The sequence below is a fragment of the Silurus aristotelis genome (assembly GCF_946808225.1).
Source record: "Silurus aristotelis genome assembly, chromosome: 16".
In the NCBI taxonomy this organism is placed as follows: Eukaryota; Metazoa; Chordata; class Actinopteri; order Siluriformes; family Siluridae; genus Silurus; species Silurus aristotelis.
This window is the reverse complement of record NC_139589.1, coordinates 11,769,433-11,795,903: the sequence shown is the minus strand read 5'-3', so window position 1 is coordinate 11,795,903 and position 26,471 is coordinate 11,769,433. Positions and strand designations below refer to the sequence as shown.

Below are 26,471 nucleotides of genomic sequence, written 5' to 3'. Positions count from 1 at the left end.
TATTATATTTGGTATTCATTTATTGAACAGATGGCTTTCATGATCGACAGAAAAAAGCATTTACAAACTGAGAAATTCACAGTGTATATTTCTTATCATTTAAACACATGCAATAACATTTACAAATAAATATAAATACATATGTAACAGTATATGTTAAATTAAATTGCATTATATACAGATTCAGGCAGGTCAGCAGGGAACATAAGCAGCTCATCAACCTCCTCCTGCAGAGCTTCTGCTTTCTCCTGTAACAGCATCTACAACAGCATCAACATACAAGTTGTAAGAGTTTTCATAAACAGGCAAATCACTCTGTCAAGATTCTGTCAAGACAACTGTGTGGACTGTCCCAATTCAATTTCATTTATACAGTACTTTCACAATGGGCATTATCAAAAACGGCTTTACAGAATTTCAAATAAAGAACTTACAACGATATATTAATATATATAGATTGGGATAAAATTATATTAAAGCCAGATAGTGCTTTAATCAACATTTATTTTTATATCCCTAGGCATTATTTGGGGTAAATTTTATATATATATATATATATATATATATATATTTATGAAAATGAACTCAATAAAGAAACTTTCAACACAGGCTTTTCTTTCTTTTGCCCAACTACCAAATCAGTCAATAAGCATTCTGTGAATAATAACACTCTTATATATAACTATATTTACACAATGTAATCAAATCCATACCAGTGTATATGGATACAATGACCAATCATTATTCATATATTATACTGCAAGAAATAATTTTGTTAAAATAACTAGCTTTTCTATTGATACATATACACCTTATACACCTTTTCACTTAAGAAATTATAGTCATGTAAAATATTTTTGAAATAATGTCCTGAGAGCAACAATGAATGGTAGGAACCACAAAAAAGATGGAGTTAAAAGGAAAACAAAACTTCTGGTGGAACCGAAACTAAGCATGACCCATTTGCTATTTTTGATGAAAAAAAAAAATCCCAGTATAACCGAGGAACAAGTGGCACACTTGCAGGGGAATTTTGGCTATTTACATTTCCTTCTGGATAAACCTGACATAGTGGTATCTGCGTTCAGATTCTTATATTACTTTCCCAGCAAAGTTTTCCAACTGATGGTATACCTAGTCTGTGAACAAGTGTCAGGATGTATTTATTAATGGACACTTCCTTTTTCTACTTTTGTAAATTTCTTTTTTGTTTTTAAGTATCTGTTTAATGATGTGAATGTAGGATAAAAACAAAGCAAAATAGATAAAATGAAACTGTGACCATCACAGTACCCTGGAGCTAATACAGGCTACTAGATAGCGCTAATGCTAGCTGAACCTACTGCATCTAGCAAGATGATTTGGTTAGCATTCCACCAATCACCATGCATTCCTGCCCTCCAGACTGAAACATTGTAATGCATTACTAGTGGGTTGTCCTGCTTTATTAATAAACAAGCTACAGTTAGTCCAGAATGCAGCAGCTAGAGTTCTCACAAGGTCGAGAAAATATGACCATATAACCCCAATTTTATCATCCCTACACTGGCTATCTGTTAAGTTTCAAATCGACTACAAACTATTGCTACTTACCTAGTAGCTCCTGGTTCCACAATGTCAACTGACTGTATAAGACTGTAAAAAGGACATTACTCAAAATCTTACACTCCGGTACTTATGGTAGTTCTCACTCTCCAGTGTTTTGTATTGTTTTAAGTTTCATAAACACACTCTTGATATCACCCAAATGAGGACGGGTTCCCCTTTTGAGTCTGGTTCCTCTTAAGGTCTTCCTTAGAACATCTAGGGAGTTTTTCCTTGCCACAGTTGCCCCAGGCTGCTCATCAGGGATAAATACACATAATTCACTTTAATTCTTAAGTTCTATGAAGCTGCTTTAAGACAATGTCCATTGTGAAAAGTGCTATAGAAATAAACTTGAACTACTAAAGTCATTATTTCTCAATTATGTACTGCCTTGGTGTCCTTACAACTATACCCAAACTGTGGAAGTTATAGATCATGAAAACAAAGGACATTCCCCCTAAACTCAGGAAAGGCTCCTTAACCAAAGGTTAAGTTCATGACATTGAGAGAAGAGAAAAAAAAAAAAATAAATAAAAAAAAGGAATTTATTAACAGCATAAGGAGTAAACAAAGTAGCATGTCTTGGTTACAAAAATGAAAAAATCACTGTGATTTGACAGAATCTGTGACTCATTAGACCACAAGCTAAAGCTAAATTGTGGATATATTAATCAAACCTACAAAAAATACAATAATTACGAAGCACTGAAACGTATACAGATAGTGTAACCTTGGAGAAAATGCTGTGACAAGCCAACTGTTCAAAGTACTATGATATACAGAAAAAATCTTTAGCACAGGAATTATTATTCTGTAACAAAGAAGGCATAAGTAGCCATTTTTAACACCTATACTCCAAAATCTTTTGAAGGGAAGCAAAACCAAAAAAAAAAGCAAGCATGCAGAGAAGAAATTTAAAATGCACTAACTTTTGCTGAGGCCACAATCAGATTAGCCTGTCTTTTATTAAGATTCTCCACAGTTTTCACCAGCATGCTCGAGTCAGCATTGGCTAGATGAGCCAGCGTTTTATAGCCAGCGTTGTACAGCTGTTTAGCTCGGAACTGAGAAGTAGAAGAAATAGAAAGGAATGCTACTGAGATGAACAAACTTGGATATGGTCATTGTATTAAGTAATAGTTACTTTGTGCTCCCAATATCCTGCTATGGGTCCGTACTTTATTTCCTTATTCATTTTAAATACATTATAAAACAACACAATGATGCTTCCATCACTCTAATCCTGCTCATGTTAGTGAATTTGATAAATGCCCAAATGAATTTAGCTTGTGTGTCACTTCATATCTCTACCCTGGTAAAACAGCAATCACAAACAAGAAAATATTTTCAAAATGATTGACACTTATTGAAATTAAACAAAAACAAAACACACACCTCCATGACTCCAGCGACCTCCATTAGCGGAATGAGCTCGGCCTGTACACAGTAGGTCAGTCTGCGGGTCAGCTCAGTGAGGAGAGCTTTATAGGCCCAAAACTCCTCCAACTCCTAGAAGACCACAGGAACAAAATGTACGCATGTGAATGTGTGTATATAATAATAATAATAATAATGATAATAATAATAGCACTAATTATACTCCATAGCCATAGCCATAATCCTTAAATTACACATCAAGCCTGGCCAACAACCATTATAATGGTTGTCCTTAAACTGACCTCAGTGAAATGCAGCACGCAGGAGCAGAATGCTGAGGCGGAACTGACGAGGGTCTGAATGAGGCCTCGGGCCAATTGGAATCTGTCAGAAACGTTCCATATGTTTGTCTCATTCAGGAGAGAATAGAGCACCAGAGCCAGGTACAGTCTGTTCACCACTGCAGAGTCCACACTCTAACGCACCCACACATAAATACTGTTAACACAAATTAGGTCAATCCATAAAACCAAAAAGTACTTCCCATATATGTTAGCTGCTACATCTTTTTTTTTTTTTGAGCTAGGTGAATTGGAATGTTCATTCCCCACAAAACGGCTGCACCAAATCTTAAAATAGTCCCACCTTCCGAACACTCTGCCCAGCTGCCTTCCGAACTAGGAAGCTCTCGGGCACTCCAATAGCGGCCGCCATCTTCTGTTCAGCCACAGACAACTTTGTTAACTAATTTAAAAAAGTAGAAATAAATAAATCATAAAATACATTTGCAAGAAGCTAATTAGCATTATGGAATCTACAGTAAAAAAAAAAACAAAAAACAATAAACTCCTTATAAAATGAATGATGCAATCTTAAATAGTTAGATTTGTAATTTTATATCTTCGCATCATAAGGATTCCATTGAAAAATTGCCTGAAATTTCCATCTCCAGGCATTAGGGTAAGTAAAAAAAATTAAAATAGGCAATTCAAAGAAATCATATACACATTCATTTATATGCTACAGGATGGTAGCAGAAAAAAAATTTAATTAATAATAATAAAACAAAATAAATAAATAAATAAAAAACCATGCAGCGCTAAACTACCACAAAACAGGGCAAAAACTGGTCTAAACAGTAAGAAACAATGAACTTTTAAATACAGAACAATATAAAAATACTTAGCATTTAGCAACATAGCATTTCACTTGACTCCTACTGGAAAGAGAACAGCTCACTTCAATTTAATCTGTCTAGGCAATTCATCTAATTATCAGTTCTGATTAGACAATTTTACATTCCTGGCATTTTTGTTTCTTTAAAATCTTCTTTTTTTTTTAAGAGACGTACTCTTCGTTTAATGTAATGGAATATGCCTGGTTTGTGTATTACCTAATTAATCTCTGGGTATTCTAATTCCTAGAATCCTTTAGCCGAGTCTTCATGAACTCTTTTGTTAATGCATACATATCCTTCTGTATCTTTTTCGACTTCTTTGTCACACAATTTTGTTTGTGCCACTTGCGCTGGAGCTTTTATTAAAAACACACATTTTGTCAAACTCCTGTTATCTGTAATTACAAAACTGTCTGCCTAAAAATGACCATGATACAGTAAATAACAGATTTGTTTGTCCTTACTTTGTTTCAGGGTGTATAATTATGGCAGATTTCCATGATGTTTTGCAATGAAATGCTTCTCCAAATGGATTTGTAAAGTTTTACCTGGCTGAAGTAGATCATCCAGTCTGGTTTGATTTGGGACAAAAGGTCATATGGAGTGACCAGATACACTAAATGCAGGAAACTGTTCAGCAGCAGACCCTCCAGACCCTTAGACAGGTCTTTGTAGAGGACATCAGAGTATCTCAGGTCTACTGAGCCTGAGCAAAGGTCAAAGCAGAAAATGCAAGTGAGACAGAAGCAATGCAAATTAATGCACATAGAATCCAACTATTATAGAGATACAGTATATTATTTATAAGTAAATACAGTATTAAGTATTCAGAGAATTATTTATGAATATGTTTTTTTTTATTATTAACATTTTAAAGGCCAACCATCATAATAAAAAAGCTCTATTTGACTAAAGCTACTGGTATTGGTCTTTAATTATGAGCACATATACACACTGCTAAAGTAAAATAAAGAATATTGTTTGTGTGCCATAATGTAAATACTTATTGAGCTAAAGTATAATAAGGATAGTTAAATAGAGCTTTTTATTATAATGTTTGGCCTTTAAAATGTTAATAAAAAATATAAAATGTATTAATAAATAATTCTCTAACTACTTATAAGTAGTTAGAGTATTATTTATTAATACATTTTATATTTTTTATTAACATTTTATCATAAATCATAAATCGAACCTGTTGTAGAAATCAACAACTTCTGAAAAATCAGAATCAAAATGCTACTGCAATTTTTCAAATTACAAAAAGGGTATTTCCCCTTTTTGTAATTTGAAAAATTGCAGTAGCATTTTGATTCTGATTACTAGTGGCACAAAAAATTTGATGGTAAACTAAAATGCTGCATTACAATACAATATTCATTTATTTACACCTTTATATGTTGCTCTTCCCAGTTTGGTGACATCTAGCAAAGATTGCTTGTTTGGAGAAATGCCGATGAGCCCCTTCTCTTTCAGTATGTCTATAGACTCCACTACAAGCTCACGAAGACTCTTCTGCTGACAAAGTCGAGTCTCCTGGACACTGAGTAATGTCCTGGAGATGAACTCTAGGACCTGCTCTACAGTGGATGTTATCTGGGAAAAACAAAGAAGTTGAAACTAACAACCTGGACTTCATCGACGGATTCTGATGCCGAGATTGACAGCTGTCACTCACATTAAGGCCGATGAGTGAGAGGATAAGACTTTGAAGACTGCAACTCCCATCCTGTAACAGGTTGCTGTAACAGTTCTCTATTGGCGCACACACCAGCTGTTTGGCCTAACCAACAAAATAAGACAAGTTAATGTTGTTTAATATCTATGCTGAACCTTAGCAGAGTAAAAGAGGCAAAAATACTCACTCTGTCTCTGTCTTTGTCCTGCAGGATGAGGATGCTCTCGCCCATCGAATCAATCCCAGCACGGCCTGCTCTTCCCACCATCTGCTTGTACTGACTCCTCTTTAAGAAGTCTGTGCCCACATACGGCGAGCGGAGGATCACTCTGAATACACAGGATTTTAAGGATGTGTAGATGAATACAAAAACAGACCTTGAGAAAGCCCAGATTGACAAGATTAATAATTTAAACCTTGTATTTTATATTTATTCACAATAAACTTTTTACAAAATCTTTCAATTCTGCAGCTGTTCCCAAAAATACAGGAGGAAAAGGATAAATGATGTAAACGATGAGCATGCTGAATATTATACAATGTAAAAATGTTAAAAAAAGATATGTTTGTACTCTATCTGACGAGAAACAAATATAGTCAAACGGTAGCTTCTGTAATTGCCTAATTAAATATTTTTTGCTGCAACAGATAGCTTCAGATGGCTTTTTAATCACTCAAAAAAATATTATGATCTATGAAAGAATTAAAGTAAATTTTCATAAAAAAGTCAAATAAAATGATTTTTGAAAAACATTTTCCCTCTCGATACACAGAAAAATCTGTGTATATAATAAAACTGACCAGCTTGATATTTCAAAACATTTTTTAATACCCAATTATAATATTCAAGGTAAATCTGCATTACTTTTTTTTTTTCCTGTTTGAAACCCAGCCATTAGGGTTGCACAAGCCAGTGCAATCTTAGTGCCAGTCCCAAGTCCAAGAATGTTGATGGAGAGGTATAGAGAAGGTCAGAAGGAGTTACATTGTGTGTTTGTGGATTTAGAGAAAGCCTAAGACAGGGTTGCAGGGAGAAGAGATGGAGAAGGTTGAGGAGTTCAGGTACCTGGGGTCAACAGTGCAGAGTAATGGAGAGTGTGTTAGAGAAGTAAAGAGTGCAGGCAGGGTGGAGTTGGTGGAAAAGAGTGGCAGGAGTGATTTGTGATAGAAGGGTATCTGCAAGAGTGAAAGGGAAAGTTTATAGGACTGTGGTGAGACCTGCGATGTTGTATGGTTTAGAGACAGTGGCATTGAGTAAAAGACAGGAGGTGGAGCAGGAGGTAGCAGAGCTGAAGATGTTGAGGTTTTCTTTGGCAGTGACGAGGATGGACAAGATTAGCAAAGAGTTTATTAGAGGGACAGCCCGTGTAGGACTTTTTGGAGACAAGATGAGAGAGGCGAGATTGAGATGGTTTGGACATGTGCAGAGGAGGGACATGGAGTAATACAGGTAGAAGAATGCTGAGGATGGAGCCGCCATGAAGAAGAAAAAGGCCAAAGAGAAGTTTTATGGTTGTGGTGAGGGAAGACATGCAGGTAGTTAGTTTGAAAGATGCAGATGTAGTTTCAATGTCAGGTATTATATTGTGCAGCTAGAATAGAACAACTGTGACATACCTGCGGGCGGGGAGGTTGATTCCTGCAGCCAGGGTGGACGTACAGGCGAGGAGACAGAGCACTCCGGACGAGTACGCCTCCTCCAGCAGCTTCCTTTCATCACTGGTCAGACCACTGTGGTGGTACGCCAGGCCATAGGGAACGGTCTTCTGCAGCACAGGACACAGCGAGCCGTTCCCACTTTTCCTCAGCTCAGATAACAGAGTCGTTTTCCCCTCTTCTCTGTGCTTTAGAAATACTCTGTAAAAACAGATGAAAATGAAAGATATAAATTCTGTAAACATGTATGATATGAACAGGTGCTATTTAATATCAAATGGTATACTTACTTATTCAAATACTTGCAGATCATACCAGCTACATTTTCACAGTTCTTCTTAGTGGCACAGAATATCAAACAGGACTGCTGGGGAATTACTTCAGTAACCAGAGCAATGATGTGGTCTGGATCCAGTTTTTGCATCTCACTAGAGTACTGTTCAAACAAACATAAATTAATAGAAAAATTTAAATCTACACATAGCATCAAGTCAGCAGGTTTGTGCTTTTTTTTCCCCACACTAAGCTTTTTTTTAATGCAAAAGAAAAAGTGCTGGCTGGAGTATCTTTTCTGCTGGAAAAAAAAAAACCTGCCGACCCAGTAACCATAAAACGGTCCCTTTAACCCTACAATATAACATGTAGCAGTATAACATAAAAGCAGATTGTAAATCTTGGATCAATGCATAAAAGACAACCACTGAAATAAACTGATAAATCAAATACTTTCAATTATAACCGAGTATTCTTGACTATAATTCAAGCAGTATCAAAAAAAGGACATTGGTGTTTAAAGAAAATAATGAATCTATGTAACGTTGGACCACGGACCAGTAAGATGATATGCATCTAACTCTGAAATGTTCTTCTGAATAAAGTGGTTATCTGTTTTATCGTTTAAAGGCAACTAGGTCGGATAGTATCACATTGTAGAAGATAATTCATTGGCAATGTCAGTGGAAATCATAATGTATTAAAAGCTATTGTCAGAGATGCTCTATATGTGACTTCTGATCATTGGAATATACATAGTCAAACAATGCACAATCAAGGATCATGTATGATGCAAACATTTAACCATTTATTGTGTAAAAACGCTGATCTGGTGGGGAAGGAAGCAACAGAAAAAAAATTCCCTTCATCCTGTGGTCAGTTTGTATCCAAGAGATCAGAATTAGCCATGTTTATTTAGTGGTATGGCTGGCAGTACAGGGCAGGAGAGAAGTTTTTAAGCAGCATGAGCAGCAGCTCAAAAAGATATGGCAGCTTCATGCTATGTCTTATAGAAAGCATTTGTTTGCCTTAAAACGAAGAGCTTGCTAGTGGGTAGGAATGGGCAAATAATCAACCAGGGACCTACTTTAAAAGTCAGTAAGCGTGAGAACCGGAAACACTGCTCCTCTTTTGGATCGACTTCATAAATACTGTCTTTCAGTTTCACATATTCATTCAACTGGACCTGCAAAACAACAACACAGATGTCAGAGAGGTGAAACATCCGCCTCGTATACAACACTTTTAACAAATTCATTCATTAAAGCGTAGAGAAAAGGATATCTACAGGTCTAAAGTCATTTGTGTAGTTCTCCGCCCCAAGGAAGTTCAGGAGATCCGCTACGTTGCCCAGCGTTGCACTCATCCCAATAATATGGGTGCTTTCTGTTTAAAATATCTTAATGTTAGTATAACCTTTGTGACGTAATCTGATCTGGGACAGAGGCTTCACTGGCAATTGACTTACTGCTTATGTACAGCACTTTAGCCAGAGTCATCTCAAGAATCGCTCCTCTGCTGCCATCTCCAAGCATGTGGAGCTGATTAAAGTGGAGGAGAAACATAAAAAAAAATACAAATAACTGAAACATTTCAATATTTTTCAAGAATAAACCACATGCTGGAACCAACCTCATCCACCACCACCAGGCCGATGTTGTCCAGTCGGTTTGTCTCGATCAGCGAGTTCACTAGGCTGTGGCCTTTCTCGATTGTGGCGATGTAAAGTGAGTTCTTGGTTCGTCTTTTTACAGGAGGAAATTTTCCTTTACTCCCAGCATACTCTTCTACTAAGAAGTCCAGCTCAATACCAAAACTCGCCAAGCCTCGAACCTACAGGAAATAAAACTCTGCTTACTCTGATTTCATTTATCGCTTTTGATATAAAACCCAATACCAAATATATGTTTACGTACAATCGTATGCATCAATCAGCTACCTGTATAGTTCCTATTTAAAAACTGTTCTTTTGCCAAAAGTGTTCACAGCAACAAGCTGCAGTTTTCCCTTCCCTCAAAGTCAGACTGAATTTTGTAAATTGTAGGTTGTTACTAGGCACACAAGGTATTAAATACAACCAGAATATGGTTTCTCGACATTTCGATTATATGGAATGTTCACAAAACAAGTTCCTGTCATCACTTACATTAAAGCAGCTATAAGCATCTGTTCCCTCATCAGCATGTCTTTTTCTCTCTCTCTTACAGTAAATGGGACAAAAAATACCCAACAACAGCTTTCATTTACACAAAGTAGCTGCTGTCCTTAAAACCTTCCCATGTCACAAAACCTAATGTTATAACTTTCCTCCTGACTGTAACACAGCACTGGCATTGGAGACTCCTTCTTGAAAAACGTACATCACATATCGATGATTATAAGTTATTTTATTTTACTCTGCTTGTGCTTACTGTGTGGCACTTCCATATTCAAACCATTTCGATTGAGTTGTTATTAGAGAAACAAACATGTCTTGGAATCGGTGCATTAATATAAGCCTGTGATTTGCCCTGCAGCCACAAAGAAAGTTTTATGGTTGAAAGATCATTATATTTTGATTAAACGTCTTCTGAACGATCAGAGTGTACAGTGAAATAAATTTCAGTAAACGGAGAACATGGGAAAATGAGTATATCATGTCAAAACATATGCCACTATGCAAAATCCAGAGTATGGGGCAGAGTATGTGATATTAAAGGTATTTTCACAGTTTACGGTTTACACAATTAGAACTGATTGATGACAAAAGCATGAGCACTTAGAATACAAGGCATCCACAATGTTTTTCAATATACACTTTATTTTTTTTTTATATGCAAGCATATGTACAGTCCCAATTCTCTTTAGCTATTCATAATATTCTAGAAATAACATTAGATTTTTCCTGCTGCTGAACAAAAAAAAAAAAATAAAATTGTTTACCTTTTCTTGCACCAAGGATACATATGGTAATATCAGCAGTGCATCTTTCTTCCTACAGAGAATCTCTTTAAAAATGAGGATCTCCGCCACCAGCGTCTTCCCTCCACTCGTTGGTAGAGAGTAGATCAGATTCTTTCTGTGGTGAACCGAGCCCAAATTTAGGCACGCCTTTTGCCACTCTAAAAACAAAAACAGGCGTCATTAGATGTATGGACTGTACCAGGACTGTCTATGCTGCATGAAACTCTTTTATATGTTATTTAAAAAGATTGTAGTAAGTAATCATTTAAACAGCTATGATGTAATTACTAATGTAAACGCAGAAAAAATTATATAGGAAATGTGGGCAGGGATAGAAATTGGGTTCATTACTGATTGGTCAATAGAATGAACATAAACAACGTCTTTATGTAAACGTTACAATTATATTATATTTTATAATTGTATGATTGATGAATAGTTCTGCTTTGTGAATGTATTTTGTGCATTTCCTCTCTGATCCTTGTAAAAGCTCTTTGATTTAGGTCACATGCAGAAACAGCAAATCAATTATCTGCATCTATTAAAATTACTCTAGGTAAGCTAGGAGAAGATATTTGCTGTGACTGAGGTACATATTTAATCAAATTTATATAAAAAAAAGCTAATAAATTAATCACCATACAAGTCCTCGATCCTCTTCAGTCTCATGATTAAATCCTTAACTTTGGATGGAAGCCCAAAGAAAGGACCCAGGTCTCCTTCTGAGGTCACAGACTCAATGGTCTGCACAGCAACACTGATTTCTTCACTCACTGCTGCCTGTTTCTGCAGAACTGTCTTTGACACAGTGTTTGAAGAAGCTGCGTTTTCCTTCATGGCCCTCTTCAGCTGGTCAGCCATACTTCTCCTAGCCCTCCTGGCAGGTTTGTACTGATCTTCACAGACAGACTGCATTGAGTGTTTTTTATCAGGAGTAGATGTGTTGCCAGGTCTATCTGTGTGGGTAAGATGCAATTGATTTTGCACAGCTTGCTGAAACGCAAGCTGGGAACTCGGTAAATATCGCAGTGATGCATCATGGAAACCGTCTGTGAAGTCTGCGAGATGATCAGCAGTGCTTGTGGTGGTTTGTGGCGGTTGGACTTGTTCAATATCTTCCAGCTTGGCTAGGAAAGAGGAGTCAGCGATGATGCTATCGTAGCCATCAAAGAGATCCTCACTGTCACTACAGCACTGGAAAATGATCAGAGACCAAAAACTCGATGATGTATTCCAAACTTGTGCAAAATTGTATTCATGCAAATATTAAATGCAAAAATAACCGAGTAACAAAAAAAAAAGCTGAAATGTGGAGTAGACATTTTTAAAGGTGTACAATTGCTGTTTCTATTCCAGAGCTGCCCAAAGGTTTTCCAATAAAGGGCCAATAAATTGTACATTTTATTAAGGGCCAAGGATCCAAAGAAAATGTTGCATTATAACAAAATGTATTATATTAAAATGAGTTGCCCCTTTCATAATATTTATAAATAAATGAATTATTTACAATATTTTCCATTTCAATGAAACTTCTAATATAATGAAAAACATTGAAACAATCCAATATATACAATAAAGTTTAATGCCTGATACTAGAAGAGTCGACTCTACATTTTGCATCATTACAATGCAAACATTTGCCTGTCAATGTTTATGGTTTTACTGGATGAAAGAACATTGCATTGTCTTTTACTGGAGTCGACTCTTTATGCAACGCAAAGTGCAAAGTCAACTCATAGTAAAGTTGACTCCACTTTATAAGAGCAATGTATAAAAGTTGACTCTTATAGTAGAACAATGAATAAGATTCGACTCTTTACTTTATAAGAGCGATGCATAGGAGTTGGTTTGTATTAAAGCAAAGTATAAAAGTCGACTCGGCACTTTATCAGAGCAATGTATGAGTCGATATTAATAGTAACGCAGCATATAAGAGTTGACTCCTATACGTTGCTTTACTTTAGGAGTCGGCTCTTGTACATGGCTCGTTTAAAGCAGTAAAACAATGTATAGAGTCGACTCTGTACTTTATAAGAGGAATGTATAAGAATCGACTCTGCACTTTGCACCGATGAAAGAGTCGACACATGCAATTTTCAGCTCTGCCATTTATCCACTGTTAAAACCTTTCATGTTTTGGTTTTTACTTTAATTGTGAATGAAATGCTGTTAATAAAATATTCGGCTAGACTGTTACTGTTAAACAATACAGTAGTGGGTTACCTGCTCGGTCACAGGGTCTTCTCTCTTGATCTTCATCAGATTTCTATGTTCAGTTGTTTTGCAGTGCTCAGCACTGAGCCGCTTCTTGGCCGGAGTTAAATCACTTTTCATTCCATCTCGATTTCTCTTTTTGTTCGAGCAGCTGCGTTTTACAACTATTTCACTCTGGACTTCGGAATCTTTGCTCATCTCTGTCTCTCGGTATCGTCAGGCTACTCCAGCTATCTGAACTGCTACCGCTCTATAACTCAAGTAGCAGCCGCGTGTTGCGCACTGCATCCATTTTCTGTTATAACGAATATGGATATTTATGCATAAGCCTCATCGGGATCATAACTAAACTCTTAGACGAGCTATAGGGTGCTTCTGCTGTAACAACATGCTAAGCTGTCAACAACATTGTGATGCTAAAGGCAGGTCTGTTTCAAAAGGATAGCGATGAGAAACCATCCTATCCCGAGCCAGAAGTTGCAACACGTGACCGAAACTGCCCCATATTGTAATATATTAAAACAGGCCAGGTTTGATTGTACAAAAAAATATTGTGTGCAGTTTACCCTGCTCTAAAGAAATGCAGCCTACTTCAATTTCATTTAATATCTTCTTTTTCTTCTTCTTTCGGTTTCTCCCATTATGGGTCGCCACAGTGGCTCCATACCCCATGTCCTCTACATCTGCCTCTTTAAACCCAACTACCTGCATGTTTTCCCTCACCACATCCATAAACCGCTTCTTTGGCCTTTCTCTTTTCCTCATTCCTGGTAGCTCCATCCTCAGCATTCTACTACCAATATACCCCATGTCCCTCCTCTGCACATGTCCAAACCATCTCAATCTCGCCTCCCTCACCTTGTCTCCAAAACGTCCTACATGCGCTGTCCCTCTAATAAACTCATTTCTAATCCTGTCCATCCTCATCACTCCCAACAAAAACCTCAACATCTTCAGCTCTGCTATCTCCAGCTCCACCTCCTGTCAGATGGTCACCTCTTCTCTCAGCCTGACTTCCACTACTCTTTCCCATAACGTCATGGTGTGACTGACAACTTAATTCCCCTGTAGTTACTGCAGGTCTGCACATCTCCCTTATTCTTAAAGATCACTACCAGCACACTCCTTCTCCATTCCTCAGGCATCCTCCCACCTATCAAAATCCTGTTAAACAATCTGGTTACAAACTCCACTGCCATCTCTCCTAAACATCTCCATGCTTCTACCGGTATGTCATCAGGTCCTTCCGACTTTCCACTCTTCATCCTCTTAATTGCTGCTCTCACTTCCTCCTTACTAATCCTATCCACTTCCTGCTTTATTAACTCCACATCATCCAACCTTCTCTCTCTCTAATTTTCCTCATTCATCAGCTTCTCAAAATATTCCCTCCACCTTCTCAACACACTCTCCTTACTAGTCAACACATTTCCATCTCCATCCTTTACTGCTCTAACTTGCAGCACATCCTTTCCAGCTCGGTCCCTCTGCCTGGCCAATTGGTACAAATCCTTTTCTCCTTCCTTTCCTCCCTTATGACAAACATTTTTGTACTACAGACTCTCACGTGTCATTATAACATATAGTTTCAATATGTACTCCATAATATACATATATACACATACACTGCACATGCACACACACACACACACACACACACACACACACATGATTGTGATTGGAAGGAATGCACAGAAAACATTAAATTGTAGTGTTAAATTTTCTGTGCATATGACAAAAAAAACCTTGAATATTAATTTTAAGAATAAAGAAACAGTAAATAAGCAACAACAGTAATATTTAATAATTATAATTATAACAGGAATTATATTGATAATGATGATATTAATAATAATAATAACAATAATAATAATAATAATAATAATAATAATAATAATAATAATAATAACAATAAAAAGGAAGAAGAAATTAAAAAAATCAAAACACAAGCTAAACGGTAAATAATAAAAAAATACAGAATATGTAATACATTTCTTAATATACATTATATACATTATATATAAAATATATTATGTGTATATATATATATATATATATATATATATATATATATATATATATATATATATACATACATACATACATAAATACATACATACATATGTCTCAGATCCACTAGATGGCGGTGCGTCAAAATTACCCGACGAATCTTCCTTCAGTATACAAACGAGGAAGAAGTGTCATGGCGGCTCACTGATCCAGCACTAAGAAGATGCTCGCCCTTTTAAATTACCGAGTGTTACAGACAGCCCTGTCAAAACATGGGATCATACCTAAAATTCCAGGTACTAAATACGATATTTATAATATTTTCTTAATTGACAAGCGGAGTGTTTGTGCGTTATAGGCATCCATTAATCTACATTGCTGTCTTTTGTGGTAGTTCATGGTCGAGTCTTAAACGCCTTAGTAATATGACATAAGTGCACTTCGTAGGAAATGTGCTCTGTACATACAAGGTAGTGTAGTGCAGTTTGCCAGTCATTTCGGATTCAGCCTCTGCTGGGAGGTCACAATGATCTATATATTTTATTTGATTCTTGTAAACAGAAACAGAAACATATTGAGATCACGATACTGAGTGTGTTCAGAAGGGAAAAGTTTCATTCAGATTCTGAAGAAGCATGGCTCATACATTTTGTCAAGATTTACAGAAACCCAGTTGCACGATTACCTGGCCGAATGTGGTTCACATATTGGAGAAGGTCGTCTGCTGAATGCCGTAAATGTAAATCTGAGGGGGAAAAAATCCTCTCCAAATGTATCATCAGTATTCCATTGTGCTTTAAACACAGTAGAATATGTTTAGAAAACCTGTATATATAAATAAATCACAAATAACTAACTGTAACTGTCATCTTTTTTCTATACAAATAACTACATACGATGTTGGTATAACGTTATGCTTGATTTCTTTTAGCAATAAGAAGTGACAAATCGTGTTTTCTGGTTTTATAGCCAATTAAATTCTTTACTAGACTGTTATACATGGCCAATTCAGTGTCCTTCAACTCATGTTTGCTTTTTTACAATTTGACTATATATTTCTCACACCTTTAGTTTGATTAAAGACTGATAAAGCTTCTTTATATATGGTAACCATTAAATGTTTTTTATAATTTTCCCCTGGTATTTATAGTACAATATCTCAGAAGTCTTTCCAGCACCCAACAAGAGGACAAATTAAAAGATATGGTACATACTCACTGTCTATCTCTGCATATACAGAATATATAGAAATCAGTTGGATGCAGGCATTTAGTATGTTTTTTTTTTTTTTTTAGCCCATTCAAATTGAAAATCCATATAAAGAACCGCAGAAGGGCTGCATCCTATGTAACGTGTCAGTGGATTATAAAAACATCCAGGTGAGTTGTCTACTGCAGGATTCAGAAGCATGACCTTTTATATTTCTATTCAATATAACACAAATAAACTATTGTTTGCAGTTGTTGTCACAGTTCATCTCACCGCACACAGGCAGAATATACGGCCGGCACATCACGGGTGAGCCATTCCCACCACGTTCCGTATGTGTCCCTGAATGTTTAATACTCGATGAAATAACTGGTGTTTGTTTCTCCTGCAGGTCTGTGCGGACACAAGCAGAGAGAAGTGACAAAAGCCATTAAGAGAGCTCGCTCAATGGGTAACATTTCTATTGTTTGTTTTTGTTTTTATATATATATATATATATATATATATATATATACACACGTTTTTTGTTGTTGTTGTTATTTATAACTGTGCTGATGAATATAAATTGTAACCAGTTAAAAGTTTTGGATCTAAATAAAAAAAAAAATTTTTTTGTCCCTTCAACAGGTTTCATGTCCGTTACACTGAAAGATCCAGAGTTTATTAAAGACCCCAACATTTGTGGCATCAGACACATGGAGTAGGAAGAACATGAAATAAGTGTGCTTTATTAATGAACCGAATAAAAAATATAATAAAAACCTCCCCTTACTTTCATTGCAATATTAAAGCTTTTTGCCTAAAATAAAATGCTTATAATTACATCCTTCACAATTGTATCATTAACTTAATGATGTTTATTGACAAACTGAAATGCTTAATAGCATAAAAAAACCTTTAATCTATAAATATTTAAAAACTGTTATCCTACAACACAACCCAACACTTACAAAAATATTCATCACCGCGAACCAGCTCACATCATTAAAACATAACAGGTGCTATAGAACATTGTTTTTGTATTCTTTATTAACCCACTTATGTATTTAATAGATATAAAACACGATTCGTTATTGCATCTCTGTTGCAAATGCTGTATTACCCTATTTATAAATGCAATTAAATGGGATAAAAAAGAGGCAATTAAACAGAACATTTTAGAACTGTGACAAACAGCAGACATTTAGATCTTTAATAAACGAAAGGAAACATAGATTAAGTGGATGTTTAATGTTATAATGCATACACAAACAAACTGAACAGGAAGTAGAAAAACCATAGGTATTAAAAAAAAAAAAAGTAAAATCATTAAGAAGTTGCACAACAGGATTTAACAGTGAACACATCAGGCACATTTTTCTGCATTCATCTTTCAAAAAATATACATATTTACACCATAAATGCTGACAGGAAGTACCTTGTTTCCAGGATATTCTACCCTGATTTATTCCTTGTTCTCTAAGCGAGTATTTAAAATACAGGTGAGTTGCCCTGGTTTGGGCTGCTCACCTCCACCTCCGTGCCAGACTCGCTTCCAGACAGCGCCTCGCTCAGCTCTGTTTCCACTTTCCTCTTTTTACCTTTCTGTAAAATTCCCGTGGACTGAAATTTCCCCTTTGGCCTGTAGCCCGAGCTTATCCTCCTCTTCCTCGCCACGTTACCACACTGCAGTAGCAGAAGCGGCATTCTGGTAGAAACATCGACCCCGTGGTCCTTGACGCAGCACCTGTTCAGTACGGGGAAACCCTCAAAACTCAGAGTCTGGCAGCGTAACGACGGTGTGTTGGGGAACAGTGCTTTCAGAGCCGTGCAAAGCAGCACGTTCTCCTTGGGTTCTTCAGCAGGAGAACTTTCTGTGGCTAAAACGACAAGTTTTGTAATGATTTACTGTAGTTTTAAATCTACTAAAATAAAAATGTATATCTCTGACAAGCAGTGTGCTGTTACACCAATATCTACATTGTAGCTGTACAGTTCTAATTATATTTTATTATCTAAAGTGCTGTTGAATTCTCATGAATTGGTCAGAAGATATTGCAGCTCTGACAATAGTGCAGCCACAATAAACCACAGGTTTACTGTGTATTAAATAACGTGCTGAAATATGTTATTACTTTTATACTAACTTACAAACCCTATGGTTTGATTACAGGGACTTGTATGGCAGACTGTACATGTTTATATAACATTTATTAAAGGAGACTCTGTGACTCAGTGCTTTGTAACAGATAAAGTAACTAAGAGTTCAGGATACAAGTGCATGAACAGCTGTGGTAAAATTATTATTCTTCCCAATTTGTAACTGAAATCATCTGGTTTGAAGATGTATATGTGTAATGTCACTAAGCTTGTCTCATTTATTTTGTACTTTTACACCTGCACATTTAGATCACTAACCACTAGAGCTGTAAAGATTCTACATGTAACTCGATTATAAAAATCCGCTTAGTCCATTTTACTAAACACGATGCCCTGTGTTTCCCTACGAACAATAATTACTGATGCACCACCCGCTAAACCCTGGACCGCTCTGGACAAGTAACACAGAAGACTGCAGAATTAAAAAAAATGAAGGAACGGAGAGAGAACTGTCGAGGAGAAGATTCAGGCGGAAGAACAAGACAGAAATCTTCCAAGGTTTGGGATCATTTCAAACTTGCACAAAGAAAACGCTGTACAGTGCAGTTACCTTTTTTTTTTTTTTTTTAAGTCGTTTGAAATTGATTTGTATATTTTTATTCATATACATTTATTTATTGCGTTCAAAAAGACCCTAGGCAGCGGTCGTGTAAAGCAGGTAGTGGAGCACTTTTTTAGAGCTGGCCATAAAAACAGATTTATATTTAGTGGAAAATTTCGAGCAGCTTTTCCTGAAAGAAGAAAACCACATTGCGATACTGCGTGAGATTTAATACATAAATACATGAGTGAGAATAATTAGGAGTTTTATTAAACGAATAGTTTCCTATAACCTACTCTACACTCCACTGCAGAGGGACTTTGTGAACGAAGCTGTATTTGTACTTTGATGTAATATGGCTATTAAATGCACTAAATGGGTTTAGTTTTCACTGATCTTCTTGTATGCAAATTACTTTCTATGTCTTATTTTCTCTCTCGTATTTAGTATTGCTCATTAATAAAGAAAAATCACTTCGTATCCGAAAAATCATTAGAATACTCGATCACTAAACTAATCGACAGCAGCAGCCCTATTAATCACCATTTGCACATCTGCTCACATTTAAAAACACCTTAAACCACAAGCTGCCTTACTCTCATTGGCCTGCAGTTTTTTCCTCCGCTCTCTGATGGCCTTTTTGAGCTCCGCGATCTCTGCCTGTAGCTTTTCCACTCTCCGCTCGCTCCTCTCCACTCTCACACACGTGCTCTGAAACAAAACATAGTGCTGTGTAGGAGCGAGTAAAGGCATACTGACTGCAACTTGGAGCAGTTTCCCAAAAGATACCTTCATTTCGTCTAACAAGGCGTCGTTCATGTCGTTGACGTTCTCCACCTCTCGGAGATCCTGCTCCGAAGAGAAGAATTTGGCTCTAAATGAAACAGAAAGAAATGTGTAAACTATCTGTACAGAAATTATCATAAAAGAGGACGAGGAGAAAAATGTGGTTATGGGACAATAATCAAGAAAGAGGTGGGGAATTACAGAGTTACAGATATAACCCTTGGTGACCAGAGCACGATAAAAAGACTTTGTGGATGCAGACTTTCGAACCCCCAACCCCAATAAAAATGTGTATTATTTAAAGAATGACGTCATACTTTTTTTTATCATTTTATTGTAATGCTGTGAAATGTTCATGAAACTTACATTATAGCACTGATAAATAAAAAAAGAAATAAATTCATGACCATTAATGTTACGATTGTGTCAGGGCTCAGTGCAGCATGTGTAAAGAAGCAGAAATGACAGTCAGATGTTTACAGCACCTGTGTTGTTTTATGGCTTGACAGTGACTCAGAGATGGACATGTAGCAGAGACTCTCCAGTAATCCTGCTGCTCCAGAGTCCCCAGGTTGCTCACTGAGACTGGGATATTACTGTACTTACTGCAGCACAGAAGGAAAAAAAAAATCATCAAAGTTAGACATACAACAAACATATCCAAGCACGTGTTGAGCTGAACAAATGTTATCTTTTGGCTGAACTGCTTCCTTTACTATAACACGAGCAGCAGTTTGTCCTGACCTGCCATTCCATAAGAAGGCTGTGTACTCTAGGCGGTGGGTGGAATGAGACATCGTCACCTCGGATGGTGTAAGGAGCAAAAAAACCAGTTCCTGATAGGGCAGCAGCTTCCTCAAATTCTGATGGACCAACAGCTCTTTTAAAGTCATTTGTTGACTGGTGTTCCTCCGCTGGCGATACCAGCCAATCACGTTCTCCTTTACTCAAAATGAGAGAGAAATCCCGTTAAAAATGGCACATAATAATTATTATAATAATAAAATTAATCATCATAAAACATGCTGAAAATCATCAAAATGAAAAAGGGAATCATTGCCAAGCTAACAGAAGGCGCCTGATATATAAACAGTTAGAAAATGGTAGAAAAATAGATGAGGTCCTACTATGATCTTGGGTTATAGTTGAGCAAATGCTTAAAAACTCATTTGTCTTGAAAACCTTCCTGTGTTGGAAAAATCGCAGCTTTACCTCATTACAAAGCACTGATACTGACAACCCCTTACATCAATCTTAAATAAATAAATAAATATATCCTCACCTAAATCTTCTTTTTTTTTTTTTTTAAGCCCGTTTATTATAACACAGCTCACTGTGAATGACCTACTGCTATTCAAATTACAACTTATTAGAACAAGCACATTAATAAAACACTATAATTCATATATAATTCAAATGGAACTACTGCCTGAGCTCATGTTGTATAAAAACATTCATCAGCAGCACCGTCGATTATTATTACAATACACTGTTGTTATAAATGGTGTTACGGTGAATAAAAGTAGTGGGTTTTTTCTTCTTCCATCATAGCCAGAAAATGCAAATCTTTTTATTTAAGGGAGCTCCGATTGATCAGTTGTCGATCATAATCGGCGATAATTGTGCCGGGAAGTTTGATCCGCGGCCTCTATTAAGGCCGATCCCGAAGAGCCAGATCAGATGGTGCAAAACTTGCGACAAATTTTTTTGTTTGGGAAAAAGACAATAGATCTGCAGAATGTACCAGGAAAATGTACTAGGAGAATTACCAGGAAACCAGAAAGGTTTCAAAAGGACGGTAAGAAGCATAAAGAAATATCAGACAAAATTATGGAATTCATATGCCTTCATTATCAGCCGCTGTCTATTGTGGAAGACGAACGATTCCAGCAACTCGTCCTTACTTGGGTTCACGTTACGTCATTGTTCTTAAAGTGTGGTCAATTACGGTAAGTCATTAATGCAAGTAAATTAAAACAACATCAGTTAGAGGCCACCAGATGTCGCTAGGGGCCGCATAAAAATTCTAGAATATAGATCAAAAAATGAATAAAAGAAAATATTTTACATCCATGTCAAGATTGTTAACCTATGTAAACTATAATGGATAAAAAAAATAGAAATATAGAAGAAAAACGGTGTGTGTGTATATTATAAATCCTGATCGGAGCACCCCTATATTAAATTAATGAACCAATGATAAAATTAATGTTGTGGAATGTTAGTACATTCCACATGGTACATGGAGTTAACAAGGTAACTGCGAAGAGCACAATCCTTCATATGCAAAAGCAGCACCGCGTTCAATAGCTTTCATGCGATTATTATTAGTTTTTAATGTGATTAAACTGTTACCAAATACAAAACCATATTTGAGGGACTACATTAATATGTTGTGCAGCTGCAATTTCAGATCTGCTGTTATAGAATATTATCTAAAACTATCTGACTATTCAGAATTAAGGCATTCAAAGCAGTGCAGTAAAAGTATGAGATAATTTATGGCTTGGTGTCTGTCATATGATTTGAATGCATGATACTGAGGCAAAGGAGGAAGAGAAAAAGACTGATAAGGATCTTTTTTTGCTTGCAAACTAGTCACCTACTTCCATCTCGGGCCAGAGGTGCTCTCTACTGTACATCCGGGTTATACCATGATCACCTGGTATGTATTGACAAGCTAGTCAGTTTTTATAGTGGATAAAAATTCATTTTTTAGTTTATTTTTATTCTAATTTCTGCCTGCTTTAAGTAATACACAGAGATAGACTGCTATGAGAGCGAATTTAATCGAATGAACAGTAATGCATAGAGAAAGAGTAACACTGTGTGTTACTGATCTCCGTCTGTACTAACAACAAAGCTGAAAGATACAAAAATCGGTAATTTTTTAAATTAGACAATTAAAGTAATAAGGAAATGGTTACAATGACTGTCACACTCTGGATGCAAACGTGACTGCATGTTTCTCTCGTTACAGGCGACGCATTTATTCAGAACTATGATTAAACGGACCTGAAACCGCCTGTGTGTTCAATGGTTCCTAATCAAAATCAAGTATTCAGACTGACTATGGTATACAAGTGTATGGTGTTGCTCAACTCTGATAATGCTTAGGATACCTCTTTGAGATTGGACAGAACCTGCCTAATCTTCTCTTGGTCCACTTCACAGGTGTTGTTGTAGAAGCTAAAATGAAAAAAATATAAAAAAGATTATAACGCAAAAACAGAAAATAAAAATGCAAAAAAGCATTAATGGAGAGCAGGAGGGCAGAACTGAAATGGTCTGAAATACCTGTGAGTGGTCTTGCAAGTGATGTGTTTTTGAATGTCTGAAAACGAAAAGCAGCACAGTGCATTATTTCATTACTTTCCCTCCATGAAAAAAGGGACAGTCACAGGATTTATACTCACATCACACCTGCATCTACTCAGATAGTTATATGGTAAGAATTACTTACTTATTGTATGTACGAACTGTATGTGGTCCGTCTGAGAGTCTGTGATTTTGCTGTTCTCCTCTCCGACACTCTCACCAAGTAATAATCCCTCCTGTATGACAGACAAAGCACAGTAGGAGTGGAACGGTGCACAAAATCTACGGTACGTACCTCTGTTTTTAAGTCACAATTTAGGTACAGTTAGGGGGACGAAAACTAAATTGCTTGTCTTTTTTTTTTTATCGCAGTTTATTATTATTATTAACACTTGGCATCAACAACAGTTGAACAGTTTCAATTTTGAAAACCATTTTAAATAAAAATGCCTGCTGGGTTAAATAAGATACAAAATAAGATTTGATAAAACTAAAATATAATAAATATAATTAATGCAATACACTTTTTATTATATTGATTATAATCGAATAGTTCAAATGATTCAATTAAATTTAATAAAAGTAAAAATCTTATAAAACAGTTTAAATTTTTTTAGACCCTATTTGGGTAATACAGATGTGTATGTAAAGTGTGTGTTTTTTTACATTAAATATTTAATTTTACAAAGAGAAAAAAAAGGGCAGATATAAAGCAGAAACACAGTACAAATATACACAGTACAGTAGATAAATACAAAAGAGAAAAACAGCAATAATAGTAGTATTATTTACATTTTTAAACAAATTGCACTGGGTCGTATTGCACAGTTTTAATTGTTATTGCACAGCTGCTATTGCACAAAGATTTAAATTACTGTTGATGCACAGTAAAAAAAAAAAAAACAGCATTATGGTGACTGGTTTAATAGGTTCCCTGGTGGTCTAGTGGTTAGGATGCGGCGCTCTCACCGCTGCGGCCCGGGTTTGATCCCCGGTCAGGGAACCAACCCCAGCCCCTCTTAGTGCCAGTCCCAAGCCCGGATAAATTGGGGACGGTTGCGTTAGGAAGAGCATCCAGCGTAAAAACATGTGCCCAATCAAACATGCGGAAAATCCGTTGTGGCGACCCCTAACGGGAGAAGCCGAAAGAGATGGTGACTGGTTTAATGGGAGCAGCTCTGATTGTAAAGTCTAATAGCATCAGGAAGAAAAGACCCTCGGTATTGCTGAAGGAGCTGCTCAGAGATGCAACTGTTTCATACAAGTGGTGAGAGTCGTTTTCCAGCAATAATAGCTTAGCTACCATCCTCTTTTCTCCCACCTAATGTGCAGCGTCCAGGGGCATCCCCAGATCTGAAATGACCTTCGTGATCAAGTTGTCCAATCTCCTCCTGTCTGCAGTAGAGATGCTTCTACACCAGCAGATAGAAGATGGTCCTTTCCCTGCCCTGAGTGTTCACTTGTGAAAGTAAAAAATGTTTGTGCCTGCGGAAATCCACCAACAGTTCTTTGGTTTTCCCGCATTTATCTGGAGGCAGCTCCCCTCCATCATCCACGTCAGACTCACGATCAAAAATCCTCAAATACTGTGGTCATATGATCTACTTAACTGTTCCACTTATTTCAACATAATTTAACAAATATCTTCATTCCTTCCATCCTTCATTCATTCACTCTATCAATATGCGGAATTGTCAGGATTTTCTACTTTTAAGAGAAACTCTTAAAGGCTAAAGAATCCATAGTTTTAGCCGATAGCCACTTCCTGGTTAGCGGCTAACGATATGTTGTTTTTTTATCCCCCTGCATTGTGTATGTTTTCAAGCTTAATAATAAAATAAATTATTATTATTTATAATTAAAAAAATGCAATCAAAGTGCGAGGCAGAGGCTAAACAAACTTTAGCTAATAAACAAACCTTTCTGAGGGAACTTAGATTTTAACTATGTACAAAGGATTGCATTCGGTACACGTGTGGACCGAACCGAAAGCCCTGTACCGTAACATTTCGGTACGAATACGTGTACCGTTACACCCCTAAAACACAGACGTCCAGTATTCATCTCAGACGCTTATTCAGACACCTTTTAACACCCTCATTAATACCGACCTATATGCTTTCACTATTAGGGGTTACTCAGAAGAGGCAGAGTCTGATCTCTCTTAAATCTTCTCTCTTTTTTTTCTAATACCACTGCTCATTACAGATCATCCAGTATTCCATAAAGCTTTTTTTCAAGACTATACCTAAACCCGTTATTCACTCTTTGCATACACATAGTCATTCATATCTATTGTCATTTTTGATCCTCATGACAACGCTCTGAGCCAAGTGTGTTTACTGTGTTAACAGAAAGTGATTTTACATACAGGTTGTATGGTTTACTGTATGTACTGTATGGTTTTCAAAACCCACCTAGTTTTATGCAAAACTGTCTCACTGGTATGTCCAGACACTTTGAGACACTTTGCAAAACAAAGGGAGAGACACTTTGCAAAAACAGAGGGAGTTTTAATGTGATAAACAGGATTTCTGATTAATATCAGCTTTTAGTGTAAAAACTCACCACATCACAGTCACTGTTCAGATGCTGGAACATCAACGAACTCAAGACGAATCCGGATGTTCTCACAGTGGTGCTGTATTCCTCCATACCGCCGCCTTTTAAACTGTTTATTTCAGTTAAATTAGACTTTTATATTAAACCTGATATTTCCTATACACAGGTCTACTTCACTCACATGCATCTTCCGAAACTTTATCCGTATGAGGGACTCTAGGAGCTACTGTCTCAACTGTGTTCTCCGCACAGATGTCGAATAAAGTTTATAGGGATTTCAGTGTAGCGCCACCGCGCGGCCTGGAGTAACACCTGCTTTCTTTAGTACACAACACAAACACGGTACAGTATCTCAAAAAAAGTGAGTGCACCCCTCTCACTTCAGAATCTATTTTAGTGTCTCTTTTTAAGGAACAATTCTTTAGAAATTAAACTTAAATATATTTTAGAGTGATCAATGTGCAGCTTTTATTGTAGTACAGATTTGCTGTCCTTTGAAAATAACTCGACATACAGCCATTATTGTCAAAATAGCTGGCAACAAAAGTGAGTGAACTCTAAGTGATAGCAGCTGTACGTCATGTAACCATGCAAAGCTGCATGTCCTATTAATCATGTTCATGAACTATGTCTACATGAACAGACCATATAAAATTTGTATATCTTGTATTAGAGCAGTTAAAATTTGGCACTTAAAGTACAATTCTCTTATACTGACCACTGGATGTTCAACATGGCACCTCATTAAAAAGAACTCTATTAGGATTTGAGAATTAGAATTTGTTGCAATCCACAAAGATGTCCGAGGCTATAAGAAGATCAGGAACACCCTAAAACTGAGCTACAGTACAGTGGCCAGGGTCATATAGAGGTTTTCCAAGAGTTCCATTAGGAACAGGCCTCACAAGGGAAAATAAGTTGAGTCCTCGTGCTGTACGTCAGGTGCAGAAGCTGCTTAAAAAAACACGCACGAGTGCTGCCAGGATTTGCATTTTGCATGG

General features: G+C 36.6%; 3 protein-coding genes across 3 annotated transcripts; 1 reads left to right on the top strand and 2 right to left on the bottom strand.

Moving 5' to 3' along the window:
• Window positions 1–13,386, bottom strand: helq (helicase, POLQ like). Its single transcript, XM_083565055.1, has 18 exons — window positions 12,915–13,386; window positions 11,330–11,885; window positions 10,671–10,849; window positions 9,381–9,581; window positions 9,217–9,289; window positions 9,037–9,134; window positions 8,836–8,934; window positions 7,766–7,911; window positions 7,437–7,676; window positions 6,007–6,148; window positions 5,820–5,924; window positions 5,533–5,737; window positions 4,690–4,847; window positions 3,610–3,708; window positions 3,267–3,440; window positions 2,983–3,096; window positions 2,517–2,651; window positions 1–260 (listed from the first exon to the last, which is right to left on the bottom strand). The coding sequence occupies exons 1-18, from the start codon at window positions 13,101–13,103 to the stop codon at window positions 162–164; spliced, it is 3,012 nt and encodes a 1,003-aa protein (XP_083421181.1). The 5' UTR covers window positions 13,104–13,386; the 3' UTR covers window positions 1–161.
• A 1,694-nt stretch (window positions 13,387–15,080) lies between these two features.
• mrps18c (mitochondrial ribosomal protein S18C) lies at window positions 15,081–16,948 on the top strand. Its single transcript, XM_083565313.1, has 6 exons — window positions 15,081–15,211; window positions 16,066–16,121; window positions 16,211–16,294; window positions 16,376–16,433; window positions 16,516–16,575; window positions 16,752–16,948. The coding sequence occupies exons 1-6, from the start codon at window positions 15,139–15,141 to the stop codon at window positions 16,826–16,828; spliced, it is 408 nt and encodes a 135-aa protein (XP_083421439.1). The 5' UTR covers window positions 15,081–15,138; the 3' UTR covers window positions 16,829–16,948.
• A 187-nt stretch (window positions 16,949–17,135) lies between these two features.
• On the bottom strand, window positions 17,136–25,744 carry abraxas1 (abraxas 1, BRCA1 A complex subunit). The gene is made up of 10 exons (XM_083565253.1): window positions 25,652–25,744; window positions 25,477–25,579; window positions 23,054–23,144; window positions 22,888–22,924; window positions 22,713–22,779; window positions 20,335–20,531; window positions 20,076–20,195; window positions 19,594–19,678; window positions 19,401–19,515; window positions 17,136–17,983 (listed from the first exon to the last, which is right to left on the bottom strand). Exons 2-10 carry the CDS (start codon window positions 25,561–25,563, stop codon window positions 17,595–17,597), a joined length of 1,188 nt encoding a protein of 395 aa, XP_083421379.1. The 5' UTR covers window positions 25,564–25,579; window positions 25,652–25,744; the 3' UTR covers window positions 17,136–17,594.
• Between the last annotated feature and the right edge of the window lie 727 nt (window positions 25,745–26,471).